This window comes from Pseudorca crassidens, chromosome 3, assembly GCF_039906515.1.
Source record: "Pseudorca crassidens isolate mPseCra1 chromosome 3, mPseCra1.hap1, whole genome shotgun sequence".
In the NCBI taxonomy this organism is placed as follows: Eukaryota; Metazoa; Chordata; class Mammalia; order Artiodactyla; family Delphinidae; genus Pseudorca; species Pseudorca crassidens.
Window position 1 is genome coordinate 92,459,474 of NC_090298.1, and position 17,314 is coordinate 92,476,787.

General features: G+C 41.3%; 1 protein-coding gene, 2 long non-coding RNA genes and 1 other non-coding gene across 9 annotated transcripts in view; 1 reads left to right on the forward strand and 3 right to left on the reverse strand.

Moving 5' to 3' along the window:
• LOC137221567 (uncharacterized) overlaps positions 1 to 13,034 on the reverse strand; it is a 33,555-nt gene extending 20,521 nt beyond the window's left edge. The window contains exon 1 of the long non-coding RNA XR_010942064.1: positions 12,072 to 13,034. This is a non-coding gene — a long non-coding RNA (uncharacterized lncRNA). The remainder of the gene's footprint in view (positions 1 to 12,071) is intronic.
• Positions 1 to 13,760, forward strand: part of EPB41L4A (erythrocyte membrane protein band 4.1 like 4A) — a 258,199-nt gene extending 244,439 nt beyond the window's left edge. For 3 of the 6 annotated variants that reach the window (XM_067731445.1, XM_067731449.1, XM_067731444.1), the window contains 5 exons: positions 6,801 to 6,848; positions 7,439 to 7,507; positions 8,099 to 8,209; positions 8,847 to 8,928; positions 13,031 to 13,760. In XM_067731445.1, the coding sequence (XP_067587546.1) occupies positions 6,801 to 6,848; positions 7,439 to 7,507; positions 8,099 to 8,209; positions 8,847 to 8,928; positions 13,031 to 13,159 (439 nt within the window). In that variant the 3' untranslated portion in view covers positions 13,160 to 13,760. Of the gene's footprint in view, positions 1 to 6,800; positions 6,849 to 7,438; positions 7,508 to 8,098; positions 8,210 to 8,846; positions 8,933 to 11,941; positions 11,988 to 13,030 lie in introns of all 6 variants that reach the window. The other 3 variants (XM_067731446.1, XM_067731448.1, XM_067731447.1) reach the window with 3 other exon arrangements.
• Positions 13,761 to 15,650: 1,890 nt separating this feature from the next.
• On the reverse strand, positions 15,651 to 17,240 carry LOC137221566 (uncharacterized). Its single transcript, XR_010942063.1, has 3 exons — positions 17,013 to 17,240; positions 16,180 to 16,255; positions 15,651 to 15,808 (listed from the first exon to the last, which is right to left on the reverse strand). It is a non-coding gene; the product is annotated as an uncharacterized lncRNA (long non-coding RNA).
• On the reverse strand, positions 16,342 to 16,476 carry LOC137222871 (small nucleolar RNA SNORA13). The gene has a single exon (XR_010942648.1). It is a non-coding gene; the product is annotated as a small nucleolar RNA SNORA13 (small nucleolar RNA).
• Positions 17,241 to 17,314: the final 74 nt, after the last annotated feature.

The window sequence follows — 17,314 nt, forward strand, 5'->3', positions numbered from 1 at the left end:
GGAAAACCCCATGCAGACTTCTCGAGTCCCACTTTTTTCTTTTATCCTGCACTGTAAATTTTAGCCTCAAATTTTGATTTCTACCTCCTCAGCCCTGTGAATCTGTTGCTTCTTGAGTTTCACCTCCTTGTACCACATTGGGAAAGTGCCTCCAGGCAGAAAACTTGAGCAAGTTGGTGGGGGGGGGGCGGGGGGGGTTAACCTTGTGTTTCCCTTCTCTCAAAGATCACAGGCTTATGGTATCTGTTGCCCAATGTCTGACAAACAGCTGCTTTGTATATTTTGTTTTATAGTTTTTGAGGATGGGAAGGGAGGGTTTGTCTGATACCAGTTACTCCATTGGACCAGAAGTGGAAGTTCAAGAATATTCTTTTGGGGCTTCCCTGGTGGCGCAGTGGTTGAGAGTCCGCCTGCCGATGCAGGGGACACGGGTTCGTGCCCCGGTCTGGGAAGATCCCACATGCTGCGGAGCGGCTGGGCCCGTGAGCCATGGCCGCTGGGCCTGCGCGTCTGGAGCCTGTGCTCCACAACGGGAGTGGCCATAGCAGCGAGAGGCCCGCGTACTGCACAACAAACAAACAAACAAAAAAGAATATTCTTTTGAGGTAGAGTAATATCTTTGAATTGCATATTGCTTCTATCGGATCAACTGAAATCAGAAAAGAGCCTAATGATACTTTGAATTTAAAATCTTATTTAAACTTTCTTTTAAATCTTACCTTCATGATAAAAATATCAGATCAGACAGAGGGTTATTTCAGAACAATGCAGTTGTATGAGAGAACACCATTAAGAGTTTGATGTGTACCTTTCTGGAATTTAGTTTTAAAGCAAACCATGAAAAGACTTAGTAAATGTTTGTGGGATGACGTTGTAACTGAACTTGATTGCTTAACTATATAGCTGATATGGCCAAAGTGCAGTTAACAAAAAAATCTGTTTTAAGAGTAGTTCATTCAGAAGTTGCTCTGGCTGCTGAGTAAAAAGCAGATTGAGAAAGACAAGGAAGCAGGAAGAGCAATTTAAAAATATTTTGGTGGTCCAGGTGCAAGGTGGTGGTGGAATTGAAGAGAAGTGGATGAACACACATTTTGGAAGGAGAGCCAACAGGTTCATAGTGTGAGAGATACTGTGGATGAATTTTGAATTGATGGATTAAGTGGATAGACATGCCTTTTTACCCACTCCATCCATGAGATGGAGTGAGGTGGTCTGGGGATGTGTGGGAAGTGACAAGATTTCTGTTCCATTAGGTTTGAAAAACCAAGTGGGTGATCAAATGGAAATGTCAGGTAGGCAACTGGATAAAAGTGTTCAAATTCTACAAGATGATGGATTACTTTATTTAGGACAAACTGGGCTCTGCCTTTTATTTGAGCTATGACATTAAAAACCCGAGGTTTGTTGACAATTAAGAAAATATCTGCTGGGTGCTATCGTCAGACCAGACCTCTGTCTGCCTTCTGCGTCTCCTAGTGTTAGCTTATTACCTAATCTCCACAAACTTCTAGTGTCGTGTCTACAACACAAATGATACCATCCTCATGAGATTTTGCTGAACATTATTAAGTCAGATCACATACGTCAAGTGACAGCGTAAATACTTAATTGCAGTTACTGTAATTAGTAAGTTCTCCAGGTCTCAGTTTATCTGTATAAACAAGGTACTTGATTTTTTTTCCCTTGAAATGAGGAATAGCTGAGAAGTGAAGAGAGTCGGGTGGGGCCCAACTCACATGAAAATTAGAATTTGAGAATTTAGGAATCACTACAGGTTTTTTTTTTTTTTTTAAGTTAAAACATGGTTAGAGCACCATCTGAAGAAAGTAATTAAAATTGTTCTTCAGATATATTTATGAGTATATGTAGCATTTCAGATATATAGTAAACCACATATCTCAGTTACTTCCATATTCTTGAATTCCTACTACAGTGTCTGTAAATTGCCCATGTAGAGGTATCCACTGAGGATGAATGTTATGATACATCATTCATACATGATTCACTCATTGTTTTTTAAATCTCCAGTGATAAACTAGAAACTTGTGTTTATTATTAAATGCCAGAGACACACAGTAGTATAAAATACAAAATCTTCTCTCCTAAAACACATTAAACTGAAATATGATTCGATATTATCTAGAAAAATGTGAGAAGTACGGTTTTATCTAGTTTATTTTTCAGTTGCATTGCCATTAACGTTTTCTTATCATTAGGAAACTTAGATGAAACTTCTTTTCTACATGGATGAATTTTTACTCACTGGGATATTTGGAGGAGGCATCAAAGCTGAAACAGTTAAGTTCTCATAGGTTCAAGCTGTGCATGAAGGCTCAGGCTCCCCCTGGTGGTAATAATATCTTACTACTTCTATTGAAAAATGCTACTGTGGAAAATGAGGTGGTCAGGGTAGAAGGATGTTCCCAGTTAAACACAGAACAGAAGTCTGGGCCTTAGATAAAGATTTAGCGTGAAGTCCCTGGAAGTGACTCCTGAGCGATATTCAGCAGCTAGGTTTCTGTGCTCTGTGACTTTCTAATCTAATTGGCTTTCTAATCTTTCTTTAATTCTGAGAGGGGGAGAGGGAAGGAGGGGAAGATTAAGACATCTAATCATATCTATTCTGAGATATATGTTAAGTGCTTTGAATTCTTTAAATAAAGATGTTTTGTAAACTTAGTTTTCTTAGTAACACATTTTCAGCTCTAAATTTCCTTCTATGGCAGTGGTCAGTATAAGATCACAAAAATAATAAGTCAAATGCTGTCATACTTATTATTTTATTTTCAGTATAATACACAAAATGTAGTATATTATCTACTATACTATAATATATAGCATATGTTATATGCTGTACTATATAATATATGGCATATATTATATATACACTATATAATATATGCCATATATTATATATACACTATATAATATATGCCATATATTATAGTGTAATATTTTCTAGGTAATATAATTAGAGTATTTGGAGGATGCAGAAGAAGACTATAAGGAAGAAGAAAAATTATTTCTAAATGATGTCTCATCAAAGAAATTTCTCTGAAAGGTGAATATTAATTTGAGTTATTGGTATAAGGTGTGTATGAGGGATACTTTTGAAAGATATTGGACTAATACTGGACTGCATGTATATTTTATATATACATTGTACCTATGGACAACTCATGGTTTTATTTCCTTAGGAATTTATTTGGAGAGTTCAAGTAAAACACCTACATAATTAAGCCTTTTAATTAAGAAAAATGGCTGTTAAAATTCCACAGCTTCCTGAATCCACAAAATGATGTTGAGCTGCACCTAATGAAATCATCCTAAATTACTGATGAAATTTGTGCAGTTGTCAGCATAAAAATGATATAGTTCTCATTAGCATGTAGCCTGTGTTTACATTTATTAAATCACAGGTAGTCTAGCAGTTGGAGATTAGCGTTTTTTTTTTTTTTTTTATAGCCTTGGGACTTTTCCTTGTCTTAAAGCTGTTTGAAACTGCTGGCATTTCAGAACTCAGTTTGGTTAAATATATGACTATTATGTTGCTGTAGAATTTAAACATATAGACTAAATTCCTGAATTTTTTAAGACCAATATTTATGGCTAGAAGGACTGATCTTCTTTAAAGGTAACATTTCTGCTAATTTTTCTGAGATGGGAATGAAAGGCATTTCTTGTGGAATTGCAGCATTAATAACTTTTTTAAAAAAATTGACGTATAGTTGATTTACAATGTTGTGTTAGTTTCAGGTGTACAGAAAGTGATTCAGTTGTACATATGCTTTTTCAGATTCTTTTCCCTTATAGGTTATTACAAGATGTTGAATATAGTTTCCTGTGCTGTACAGTAGGTCCTTGTTGTTTATCTTTTTTACATATAGTAGTATGTATATGTTAATCTCAAACTCTTAATTTATCCCTCCCCCCCCATAGTAGCTTTTTAAAACACGAAAATACCTTTTTTTTTTCTTTTCTGATAATTAACGTAAGAAATTCTCTTGGCTAAAAGAAGAACATCAGGGCTTCCCTGGTGGTGCAGTGGTTGAGAGTCCGCCTGCCGATGCAGGGGACACGGGTCCGGGAGGATCCCACATGCCGCGGAGTGGCTGGGCCCGTGAGCCATGGCTGCTGGGCCTGCACGTCCGGAGCCTGTGCTCCGCAACGGGAGAGGCCACAGCAGTGAGAGGCCCGCATACCGCAAAAAAAAAAAAAAAAAAAAAAGTCAGACACGATAGGGAAGTATAAATAAGAAAATAAAAAATTACTTGCAATTCCAACACTCAGAAATATCTATTGTTATCAGTTTTTTGTATGTTGCTCATATTCATCATCTTTCACCACCACTAGGCCTGGTGTGGTGGCCTTGGGGGGCGTGTCCTCCTTGCCCCTCATTGCTTTTTCTCATTCTCCTCCCCTCCTCCCTCAAAGCACTTAGCTTTGAGTCTCATGCCATCAGATTATTCCTTCATTCTTTTAAGATTTAGTTCCTGCCTCAGTGTCATTCTCTCCAACACTATTCAGTAGCCACATACTGGATCTTTACAATAACTTGGCCCCTTTGTTCCTTCATGAAACCTTAGCTGTTTTACTGCCTCATCATACCTTTGACCAGTGGTTTCAAATCTGGGGCAGTTTTCCCCCCCAGGGGACATTTGGCAATGTCCAGCATCATTTTTGGTCGTCCCACTGGGAAGATGTTACTACATCTAGGGGTCAAGGCTGTGGGTGCTACTAATCATCCTACAGTGCACAGGACAGCCCTCGGCAACTAAGAATTATCTGACCCAAAATGTCAGCAGTGCTGAGGTTGAGACACCCTGCTCTAACTTGAAGATAGCCTCACTACTGCACCTTCCTGAAATAAGAATGATTCCCAGCAGAGTAGCTTCCTAACCTAGATATTATATAATACTATGGATTATTGGGTGACTTCCTGTAAGAATCAGATGCGGATGTATAATTACAATGGAACCATCTCTCTCTGGGAACAGAATAATAGCTTAGTGCTTTTAATATTAGCACCTTCTCTGGAAGTATCATTGAATGTATTGTCTATTGTCTAGTGAATCAGACCAGCCAAATGTAGGAAAGGCAGATCCCATATAGGAAATCCTTCCAAAGAAGCATTTAAGTTTTTTAAGCATACAATTTTATTCTTTATAACGAACTCTACCTTTAACAATACCATTTTTTATATATCTGAGACCAAGGCTTCATCTCCTCCCCCTTACCTTCTTTAAAAAAAAATTTTTTTTTAATTAATTAATTTATATTTGGCTGTGTTGGGTCTTCGTTGCTGCGCGTGGCTTTCTCTGGTTGCAGTGAGTGGGGGTTACACTTTGTTGTGGTGCGCGGGCTTCTCATTGCAGTGGCTTCTCGTTGCGGAGCACGGACTCTTGGTGCACAGGCTTCAGTAGTTGTGGCGCGCGGGCTTCAGTGGTTGTGGCTCGCGGGCTCTAGAGCACAGGCTTAGTAGTTGTGGCGCACGGGCTTAGTTGCTCTGCAGCATGTGGGATCTTCCCGGACTGGGGCTCGAACCCGTGTCCCCTGCATTGGCAGGTGGATTCTTAACCACTGCGCCACCAGGGAAGTCCTCCTTCCCCTTATCTTCTGTGTTTGACTCCTTTTGAGTTGATTAAAAGGTCTTTACAGATTTTTTTTTTCTCCACAAAGGAAAAACCACTTAGTCAATTCAATTGCTAGAAAGTAACTTATTGTATTCTGTGATCTCAGAAAGCCCTACCAGAATGCTTCAGTAATGCCCTTATTAACTGAGAAAAACGAAAGCAATGATAATATCATACGCTGAAAGTAATATTGAGCCCAGAAATGCTGATACAGATTATGAATGTAAAATTCCACAGGACAGAATATCAGTGGCTTTGTTTAGCTCCAGGCATTTTAATTGTTAGGGTTTGGGTCTTTTCTTGGGGCCTTTATTAGACCTTGGTTCTCTTGAAAGGACTGATGAAAGCTTATTTTCTCACTAGGAAAAAAAAATCATTCTGTGGCAACAGTTGCTGTGATCATAGATTTCCAGTTCTCATTGCTATTATGGGGAGTGTGAACACCTGAATGCTGGCTTTGAATTTCTCATTCTAGGAAATTAAAAGTAGTGGTACGGTTTCTATTCAAGTAGTTCTTGGAGCAGAAGAGATCTGTGGGCTCTGTATATAGGATGGAGAAGGGCATGTGGGGGGTGGCAGCACAGGCCACAGATAGGTTCCAGCTTTGTGGGCCCACGCCGTGGCCCGGAAATGCAACGTCAGACGCAACAAGAAAGGACAGTGGGTCAGTGGCGCACAGTCTGCCAATCTGGCTGTCCCACCATTTTCTTTGCCCTTGCGGGGCTGCTTCCACTAGGTAATCACAGATCACGTTGGGACTCGTTCATATTAATAGAATCAGGATGAATTCTTTTGCCTTTTCTTAGAAGTAATTAGCAGGACCAGAAACAGAAGCCTCAAATCATTCTTCATTGTAAAACCACCACTGGAGGGTGTGTAGATTTGCCCCTGTAGTTCTAAGCTCTTTCATTAAATGAAGCCCTGGTTATGGCTGATTTTTATGTGATTTTTTTTTTTTAGTGGGCTAGCAGATAAATTGTCTGGTATCTTTGTACTAACCATCCCACATTAGCCCTCCCTGTCCAGTCTTTCCTTGTCTGGTGTCAGCGGGCAAATAAGAACTTCACAGTCTGGAAACTGTTAATGTTGTAGCTCTTCTAAAGTTAGAGATTAGATTGTTAGATGAAGCATGTTTGCAGAGATGAGTGTTGTTTTTACTATTTATAGGAGAAGTCCCGATATTCAAGCAAAAGAAGAGTTATGGAAGCATATTCAGTGAGTACTGTTTTTAAAACCCATGTGGTTTGAAGGCATTTACAAGGAAGACCACTGACACCAAGAGGCAGCCTCGGGCTGAAGCCCGTCAGGTGGCCTTCACTGCCGTCATTCTGTGGAGCCTGGCACTCAGTGGTGGTGCCTTACCACACCAGCAGACCTCTGCAGGCAGCCCTGACATCTCCTCTCCTGAGGCCAGTTAGCCTCGCCTGTAAATGAACCTCAGACAGGCCAATATTGTATAAATAAATATCAAGGAAAAGAAATTTGTAAGAAAAAAAGACACCTGCTACAGGGGAGAGAAGCAGATCTTTTGTAGGGAAATGGAGGTGGCTGCAGAGTCATCTACATTCTGGATACAGAAAAGCTGGAAGAAGGTAGAAGAGCTCTAGAAAAGGTTTTCCTCCCATTTTCTTCCTGAAATACATCCTAGTTTTAAAATCTTCGTTCCTGGCTTATACTCTATTAGTTTTATTAACACCGTGTTTTGCAACAAGATTAGAAAGGGGGAAACTCACCTGCCAATTGCGAAAGGTGTTAGTATTTATACCAGTATCAAAACGTTAATTCTTATGCTCATTCCCTTCTAGAAAGGAACTTGTGGATCCATCTGGACTGTCAGAAGAACAATTAAAAGAGATTCCATACACTAAAATAGAGTATGTCTTTGAAAATCTTTTTTAAAAAGTTTTATTAATATTTGTAAATGAGTAATCCATTCTTACTCTTCAGTGGTGTTCCATTCAGTGCTTTGTCTTTACATTTTAACTAAAATTAAAAATAACTATAGAGGAAGAAGTAGAAAAGAGGGTATTAAAGCTAATTATTCATTCCGTACTGCAATCACTCTCTCTCTTATTAACTGCCTGTTTGTAGGTGGTCCACTTATACTGGGATTTTTTACACTAAATAAGGATCCTGGCTGGCTGAATCCATGGAGGGATTCAGTCATGGAGGGCAGACTATATGGGGATTTTTGACTTCGCTCAGGGTTGGTATCCCTAACCCAGTATTGATCAAGGGTCAACTGTACTATAAAGTTTTATTTTCATGTATGATGGAGGCAGTTTTCTTTTGTTAACTTGTGAGATTGAAGCCACTTAGGCTTTCCAAGCTTAGAGGAATCAAGTTCTTTTTAAAACTCTCAAAGTTATTATTGCTTTGCAGTTTCAATATTAAGGAAAACCTCCAAATTATCCTGTTCTGACTTCTGCTGTGTTTGTCTCCACGGTTTTTGGTGTCTTGTTTAGGACTCAAGGTGACCCAGTCCGCATCCGGCATTCTCATTCACCTCGAAGTTACCGCCAGTATCGCAGGTCCCAGTGTTCAGATGGAGAGCGATCCGTTCTCTCAGAAGTGAAGTAAGTAGGCAAGTGTGAGTACATCATCACCCTCACGGCTCCAGAACAGCACAGTACAATAGAACTTTCTGTAGTGATGGAAGTATTCTATGTCTGTGGCTATGGGGTGTTTGAAATGTGGCTAGTGTGACCTAGAAACTAAAAATCTAATATTATTAATTTTCATTAATTTAAACTTAAGCAGCCATGTGTGGCTAGTGGCTGCCGTACTAGATAGCACAGACCTAGACTATACTTAGGCTGAATTATGGCCCTTCCAGGCTATGCACTGAAGCTTTCAGAAGAAAGAGAAAATGCATGAGCTGTTCTATTTTGAATAATAAATGCATCCGTATTTGAGAGAAGTTGGCATAAGAGTTTCTTTTGGAACTGATGGCATTTTGTCTTCTTTTACCACAGCAAATGTTATATATTACAGTAGTTTGTTTCTTTGTGTTATTTAGTTTCTCTTTCGAGGAAAGTGGCCATATCTCAGCTTGACATGATAGGTACTATATGTTAAATGAATGTGTTAATGAAATAACTATGCATCCATTTGTAAAAGTACTGTAGTCATGGAAATTCATGTACTTGGTATTGCTGGATTGTGATTCTAGGTACTGCCTCAGTCATTAATTCTAAAACTGACTCTCTGCAGTTCAAAAACGGATCTTGTACCTCCACTTCCTGTGACCCGATCTTCAGATGCTCAGGGTTCTGGTGGCTCCACAGTTCATCAAGTAGGTAATAATCAAGTTTTAAGAAGGTGTTGTACTGATGACAAGATTCTGTGTTTAAAAAAAACATGTACAAAACATGGAAGGAGAAGGAAGGAAGGGTGTGTGTTCAAGACAAGGCACAACCTGGGAAGAGTTACATTAGCGGTGAGAGCTAGAGGTAGTGTAAGGTCTAAAATGATCTGAGGCTTGGGGCAAAGCCAATGATAACAAAGATCGTAAGATTGTTTGGAGCCAGAATAAAGAAACAATGGGCTTCACTAATTTTAAAAAGTATGTCTAGATTATTTTTTGAGCCAGAGAAACAGGGATAAAGTGGTAGACTCAGAGGGGGCCCATGTTCGATCGTTAACTGATGGCAGACAGAGAATTACTCAAGTCCTATTTTATTTCTGTCTTCTTCATCAAAGAGAATTACTTTTCTTCTGGAAATGTTTAGAAAATGTGGTCAAAACGGAATTCAAGGACATGGCAAAGCATCTAGCTGCCTTAACAAAATCAATGTAACACTCAGCTGAATTAGATAGCTGTTATCAGGGGAGCACTGTAGCAGACATTTCAGCAAGGTGTTTGACATCATCTCTCATTGTATTTTTTTTTAATGTGATAGAAAAACATGGAGGCTGTGTAAGGTTGTTGGATGGATTTACATCTGTTTAAATCATTACTCCAGAGACAAACTTGATGTTTACAATGGATCAGTATCAGCCTGTTGTTTGCAGTGGATTGTTTGGATTGTGGATCCCTTTGAAAGGCAATTATAGCTACTGTCTCTTCCCCATAAAAATGCATGTAAGCACATATTTAATGCACATAAGCATATAATTCAGGAAGTTCATGGACAACCTAAGAACCCTGACTCCAGCATATCCGTCATATACTGCCCTGTGCTTATCTTGACTCATTTTTGTCAGTGACTTGAGCAAGGACAGAAAAAGCCTGTGCTAATTTAGGTTAGGTTCCCTAGGAAGAGATTCTGCAATGGAGGTTTGCATGGAGGAGGTATACTGGAAAGTGCTCTTAGGAGATAGGTAAGAGTTGAACTGAGTGGTATAGTCCCAATAAAGGCATCAGATGATCCCATGGGGAGCTCTGGAGCTGAGATGGCTCTTCTGATTCATCCCACTTGGAGACAAGGGGGCTGGGCCTTAAACACTCACCATGTAGCAAGTGACTGGGTAAAGGGTGCCCCTGGGAGGGGGCATGACCTTGAACAAGGTGGCTCTCTTTAGCGCAGGGCTGTTCCTGGGGAGGGGCTCAGTTTTGGTTTTTTTTAATATTTATTTATTTTTGGCTGCATTGGGTCTTTGTTGCTGTGCACGAGCTTTCTCTAGTTGCGGTAAGCAGGGGCTACTCTTCATTGCAGTGTGCGGGCTTCTCACTGCCGTGGTTTCTCTTGTTGTGGAGCATGGGCTCTAGGCACATGGGCTTCAGTAGTTGTGGCTCGTGGCCTCTAGAGTGCAGGCTCAGAGGTTGTGGCACATGGGCTTAGTTGCTCCGTGGCATGTGGCATCTTCCCGGACCAGGGCTTGAACCCGTGTCCCCTGCATTGGCAGGTGGATTCTTAACCACTGCGCCACCAGGGAAGTCCCAGGGGCTCAGCTTTGAGCTGTATGGCAGCCAACACTCCAAGCTGCTGGGGAATGAATGCCTCAGTCTGGAATGGAGATCTGAGTGGTTAACCACAACTTCCACTAAAATCTGTGTAATTTTTGATTAGATAAATCTGGGAGAGCTAATAGTTTATCCAAACAATTTGTTTCAAGTCAATAGCACTTTAAAAAAATTACATTCATGATTAGTTGAGGCTTCACATTCAAACAGGACCTGCATTGGTGTCTCCTTGTCTCCACACACCACTTGTGTGACTCTGAACATTGTTTAACTTCTAAGACTAAATTTCTTTGCAATGTAAATAATAACCTACCTCTTAAAGTTGCTGGGAAGATTAATAAGCACTGTTAACTTTTCAAAGCTCTTTTTTTTGGGTCTTAAATTTAAGTTGGCTTCAATACAAATGGGAATTTCATGTATTTTTGCTTTTCCAACTACTCTAGACTCTCTAATCACCATCATTTAGGAATCTCAAAAAACTTAAATTATACACATGAAATGTTGAAAGAATAGCCGTCACTGTGCTGCATACAAGAACAACTCACATGCACCTTTTAATCAGTGGCACTGATTCTAAGCTTGTCTCTGGGAACCTTTGATTTTGAATTCAACAGCTATCTAATGAGCACATCTAAGGAGTGACAAGGCACTCACTGGGACAGTCAGCAAACTACAGCCCAAGGGCTAAAGTTAGTCTGCAGCCTGTTTCTGTACAGTCCAGGAGCTAATAATTGTTTTTATGTTTTTAAAGGGTTGCTTGTGGGGAGGGAAAAAGAATATGCAATAGAGACAGAAGGTAGTCTATAATCTGGCCCTTTGCAGAAAATGTTTGCTGACTCCTGGCCTTGACACATAATACATAAAAGTAAACAGGTAAAACAATTTAAAAAACAACAACTAGGTAAGTATTATGAAGAAACAAAGGTCTGAGTTAGAAAACGAACATATGACCTCACTTTAGAAAGATAGGGCAAAGACGGTCTCAGAAAGTGACCTGTAAAGCTGAAACTCACAGGTAGAGAAGGAGCCAGCCATGTGAGTATTTGTGAAAGGCTGATGGAAGCAGAAGAAAGAGCTGAGGCTGGAAAGGGCCGGGGTGTTTGAGGTCTGAGCAGAGTAAAGGGGAAGGAGGGTGGATAATGCAGGGCCTTAGATGCCATGGTAAAGAGTTTGTTTGCATTTTATTGAGTGCCAAAAGGAAACAACTGATCTGGTTGCCATGTGGAGAAAGGATGCAAATGATATGGGGAAGTGGGAAAGCTGCATTTCCTAAGTTCCAGAATGATGCCAGATTTCTGCTAGTGGCCTGGCCTGCCTATACCTCACCTTACTTTTTCATGCAGAAGCCTGGTAAAAGTGGGGTGGATTAGAGACTTTGATTCATTTTCCTTATTCCTTTAAGGTGTGCAGGCAGAAGACATAGGTTCAACCCTCAACAAACTTATAAGGTAGTGATTCTTCTGATATATTAGCTCTCTATTCCCCTGCCCTGACTTACTCATGCTCTGGTGTCCTCCTCCCTCTCCCGTTACCTAGAAACCTGTCCCAAACAGATAACGTCGGACGATCCAAAATTAGCTTGATTTGTACTCCTCATGCTTAGCAGAATTGTTGCTCCATCGGTGCCTCTCTGAATATGAGTAAATCAAATCAAGCCAGCTGTAGGAACAGATGAAAGACAGCCGCTTAGAGGGTAGTTTATTTTTAGCCCAAATGAATCTCAAAATAATGAATTCTGGAGTGTAGCTCATTATGTATGGGCAGGTACTTGTGCAGAAGGAAATAACGCTTGTTAGCCAGATCTACTGACAGCTTGGGCCATCTCTAAAAGGAGCTAAGAGCAGGTCTGTTAAGCAGAAGAGGGAGCTGTAGAGACACTTTGGTGTCATCCTCAGGGCCTCCACCTGTGGCTGTGGGAGGACATGACCCACTTCCAGAAGCCCTGGGTGTGGTGCTCAGGCTCTGGCAGCTCCACTCCCATTTCTCCAGGATGGGGCCACCGCAGCTACCAGGGAGCTCTAGCCCCAAGTGATGCGGGTCCCCAGGGCATTGTGTTGTACAGGTTTCTTTCAGTGACTACTGAAAATACAATCAGGGAAAAGTAAAAATTACCCCCAGCTCCCCATGCTCTTCATCTCTCTGCCCCTCCTTGGAAAAGCAGGAGGCCTGAGAGCCTGGGTTAGCAGCAACTACCATGGAAATAACACTTCATTGGGGGAATGGGTTGAGATTTATGCCTGATTTTCATGAGTAAGATTTGTTATGCATGTAACTGTAAGAGTAACTTTTTTAAGATTTAAACATAATCTTCATGTTGTTTATCATAACTATTTAAATAAAGGGAATATTTGAACAGCTTTTGACATTACATACCTTTCCTAAATACAACGTGATGTCTTAAATCTTAGTATTTGTGTTAATAAAATTGATTTGGCTGTAGTTTCTTCTCTGAATCTTACTTTCTGTATTTTTCAAATGCATTCTTTTCTAGAGAAGAAACGGGTCTAAAGATAGCCTGATTGAAGAAAAATCTCAGACGTCTACAAGCAATCTGGCTGGAAAACACACAGCAAAAACAATAAAAACTACCCAAGCTTCACGCCTCAAGATAGAGACTTAATCCCAGTGAAGGGCTAGGGATGGGGGGGTGGGAAGGGTGTGTGTGCCACCTTTACTTTGAAACTGTGAATTATAATTATTCAAGTATCTTGGACCTGCAGAAGTGTTTCTTCAGAAGAAAATAATGGAGTCTGTTGCATCTTTTAAAGGTTTAACTACAGTATATTTGTGCCTAAGGGCCTTTTTATTTGGTAACTGGAAAGACAGTATTTTAAAACTTATTCACTTGATGCCATGTTTTCCTTCCTGGAAGCTCCCAAGTTATCTTGTGTCTGCCACAACCAACACCAGATGCTTCGGTTCAAAGTTCTGGAATCCTGGACTGCAGCCGGCTCGCTGTGCAGTAGTACACCAAGTGGGATGAAAAGGTCCTTCCCAACTCTGGGTGGATCTGCCTGCGCACAAATGCATGACTGAAGCATCGCTTTCACACTGCAGATATTTTTATTCACATGTTCTTTGTAATACCGTATTTTGTGGCATTAAGTTCCAACGATTATTTGCAAATGTTAAAAAAAAGTTTGTTAAGTGCTGCTTTTAATTTCTAGTGTCCTTGTCTTGTGCTTTCAGAAAAAAAAAGGCTATGTGTGGATTTCAGTTGACCTCAGCTTATAAATTCATGACCCTCTACCTGAAATGGTCCCTTCCAGTCTGCCTGGCTAATTCTCCCCAAATACTATTTCAGACGTTTCCTCTCTGCAGATGATTGCAGTCTACAGGAAAAACAGGAATACTCATGCAGGACATCTTTCATCTTCTCCTTACCCAACAGACAAGCCTCGCCATGGCTGCCATCAACCCTAGTCCTTCCCTTTCTCCTGTTCCCTCTACCTGTCCTCTCAAGCCCATCTCCTTCAGCCTTCTCATCCCTGCTCTCTCCAGTACTAATATATTCAGCCGCTTCCTCTCAGCTAGACTACCATCTAAAAAAAGTAAGCGAACCAAATTTCACACCAACAAATTCTTCTCCAGCTACCACTTTTTTCTCCCATTCCAAGTTTCTTAAAAGGATAGGGGCTTCCCTGGTGGCGCAGTGGTTGAGAGTCCACCTGCCTGGGCCCGTGAGCCGTTGCCGCTGAGCTTGCGCACCCGGAGCCTGTGCTCTGCAACGGGAGAGGCCACAACAGTGAGAGGCCCGCGTACCACAAAAAAAAAAAAAAAAAAAAAAAGGATTATCTGTCCACTAAAGTGGACCTCAAAAATCACCTTCATGTCACCAAATCCAAGTTAACTTTTAGGCTACCTTACAATATTTTGTTTCTTTCATGCATTTCCCATTTCTACCATTTTGACTATCCTTTGCAGCTCACGCTGTTCTACCTCTCCAGTTGAGTATCTCAAATCTAGGCCCTCTTCCACTACCCCAGTGGATCTCATTTATTCCCAGTTTATTTCTATAGCTTAGACTAAAAACCAGTGTAGTACCAAGGGGTCACTTAGATTTCTAAGGCAATTCAAATAGAGCTAGTTGAAAATACTGCTCCCCAGCTGGATTTGCAAATGTACAAGACTACACACCTAGCAGTCATTATGGACACATCCTTTATTACTAACTCCTATCTGCTATAAACTATCTCTCTTCCTTAACTTTACCACCACCCTGGTCCAAGGTGGTCATCTCTCGCATAGACAGTGGTAGTAGCCTCCAGTTGGCCCATCAGCACCCCTTTTCTTGCAAATGTGCATTTCCATCATGGATTTTCCCTTTATACAGAGCCTTAAGTGGTCTGGCCTCTTACCTGTTCAGCCTCATTTTGTAACACCCAGAGCTCCCATAATGGCCACCTTCAAGCCTCATTAAGCACTCAACTCTTACCTAAATGATGACACTTAGAGGGAAAGAAGCTACAATAGTCAGAAATCTGGACTTATGGTCATACCCATTTTTTTTGTTCAAGGCCTCTGTACATGGCACGGGGTCAGCTTTGCCTTGCATAAATACTTACCTACCCTTAGTCCTAACTGCCTTCTCAGGTTTCCCTGACTGGGTCAAATCCTATCATACATGGAATTTGTCTCACGAAGTTTTCAATTGTGATGACATTTCCTCCATTTAAACAAAGGTAAGCTTCCAAAGGGAGGAACTGTGTTTGTGCACCATTGTGTTCCCAGCTCCTAGTTCAGTGCTTTCAATAAATATTTTGAATGCCCGAATACACTATTTGTTCTTTCCTGCAAAGTGAAGGCAGATTTGCTTTTAGCTTAAAAAAAAAAAAATGCAGTAACATACAGCGCACCTGTGACCTAGAAACCAAATAGTCTAATTCACTTCATCACGCAAGAGGCACTACAAGAAAGCACGTGTTTCTCCTTGGAGCCTAGCATAAGCCTATATTTCATGAGGCTATCAGTGATCGCTATCACTCAATGTTAATCTTAACAGCTGAGATTTAACATAATTTTGAAGTTGCTGGGAGAGGGAGGTACCCTCCCTATGATCCTTCAGTAAAAAAATGCTATTTTCTGGCAGTTAATCACTTAGCACACAAACCTCCAAGAAGCACATTAAATTTTTATTTATAGCCCCACTGTTTTATATGTACATTTATAGACTATCCAAAAGCAGTATTTTTTTTAGCAATCCTGGAAATTGTAAATACTCTAAGCAACTCCCGAAGATCAAGTTGTCAAGTTCCTCACCGAGGACATCCTAAAAAGAAAAATAAGGCACTCAATTTGACATTTACACGCACCACATCTTAAAAACTTTCAGTACATGCTTCTTCGCTGGATTAAGTTATGCACTTCTGGACTTTAAATGTCAACATAAAACATGCCTGAGATCTGGCAAGTGGTTTTTTACAATTCACATAAAATCATGTAAAGATTTCATGACAAACTGGGAAGAAGCTATCCCATTTGCAGTTAACTATTTGTTTACAGATGCGGCAGTACTAACACTAGTGAACCCTTAATAACTAATTAATACCCACTAGAGAAGGCCCCCCAATCTAGAAAGATAAAATTCACATCACAAATAACTGCTGTATGACAACTTCTAATTCAAAACTATCACCCTACCTTAGGTCATCTTTGTGCTCCCAGATAGTAAGTAGTCAGCTAGCAGCAGTCTATGCTTCAAGCGTCCATCTTTCACCTGAACAAAAATTAAAACCTATTAAGAGAAACATACACTTAACGTTGGCAGAATCAAAACCACATGTGTACATAATATAGGAGTATAACTGTTACTTGTGCAGCTCCTACACCAAAGATGTCAAATACTAGGGCAGGAAAAGGCTGCACAAGTGTTTGATTTACGCCTTTTTTGACACCTCATCCACTAGTTTCCAAAAGTGAACGGGCAACACAAAGGCGGCAAGAAAACCGCGTAAGGAATGCTGTGCGGCACAAAGCTGCGGTCCCCAAAACAGCTGGCTGAGATGAACTGTTGTGTTGATGACCTGGGAGAAGAACTAAGCCCAGCTCAACAGTTTCCTTTACGACTCAACATCCGACTAGGTAACGAACACCAAATTAACGTCTTTCAAATGGCTGAAACCTTAAAATTTCCAGGCAACTGATCTGTTCTGCAGGAACATGAAAACTCGCCTGCAGAGCTGGTGATGGTCATTCGATTTCCGCCAAGTTCTGCACCAGGACACAGTTATCAAGAACTAAATCTGAAATGGCACTTCTGCGATGACCTGATTTCCCACCGTGACAAGGTAGGCATACGTGCCGTTATACGGTGAGGCCTTTCCCTGTCACACGCAAGAAACCCCCGCGTCTATTAAAAATTCCCTGACATACAGTCGATGACCAATCGACCCCAAAGCCCTCACCCCCCTCGCCGCATCTCCCGGCATGGGAACACAGACCCGGGGCCGCTTCTGGGCTTTCTGAGGTCTCACCGACAACGTGGCGGAGGCCAGACCAGGCCGCTGTCCTACACGCGTTCAGGAACCGGGAGCCTCGGACCCGGCCCGGCCGCGGCGCCAGCCTCACTAGGCTCAGGGCGGCCGCGCGCTCCTGCCCTGCACCCCAGCCGTCGGAGGCCAAGCGGCCACAGGCCCGGGACCGTCCGAACCTCCGCCGCCATACAGGCTGAAAGAGAGGTGAGGTTAGAAAGAACGTGCGGCTTTCCCACAATGCTTTTCTATGACTGGAAGGACCCACTGCTCGAGGCGCGCGGGGAGGACGGACTGTACCATCG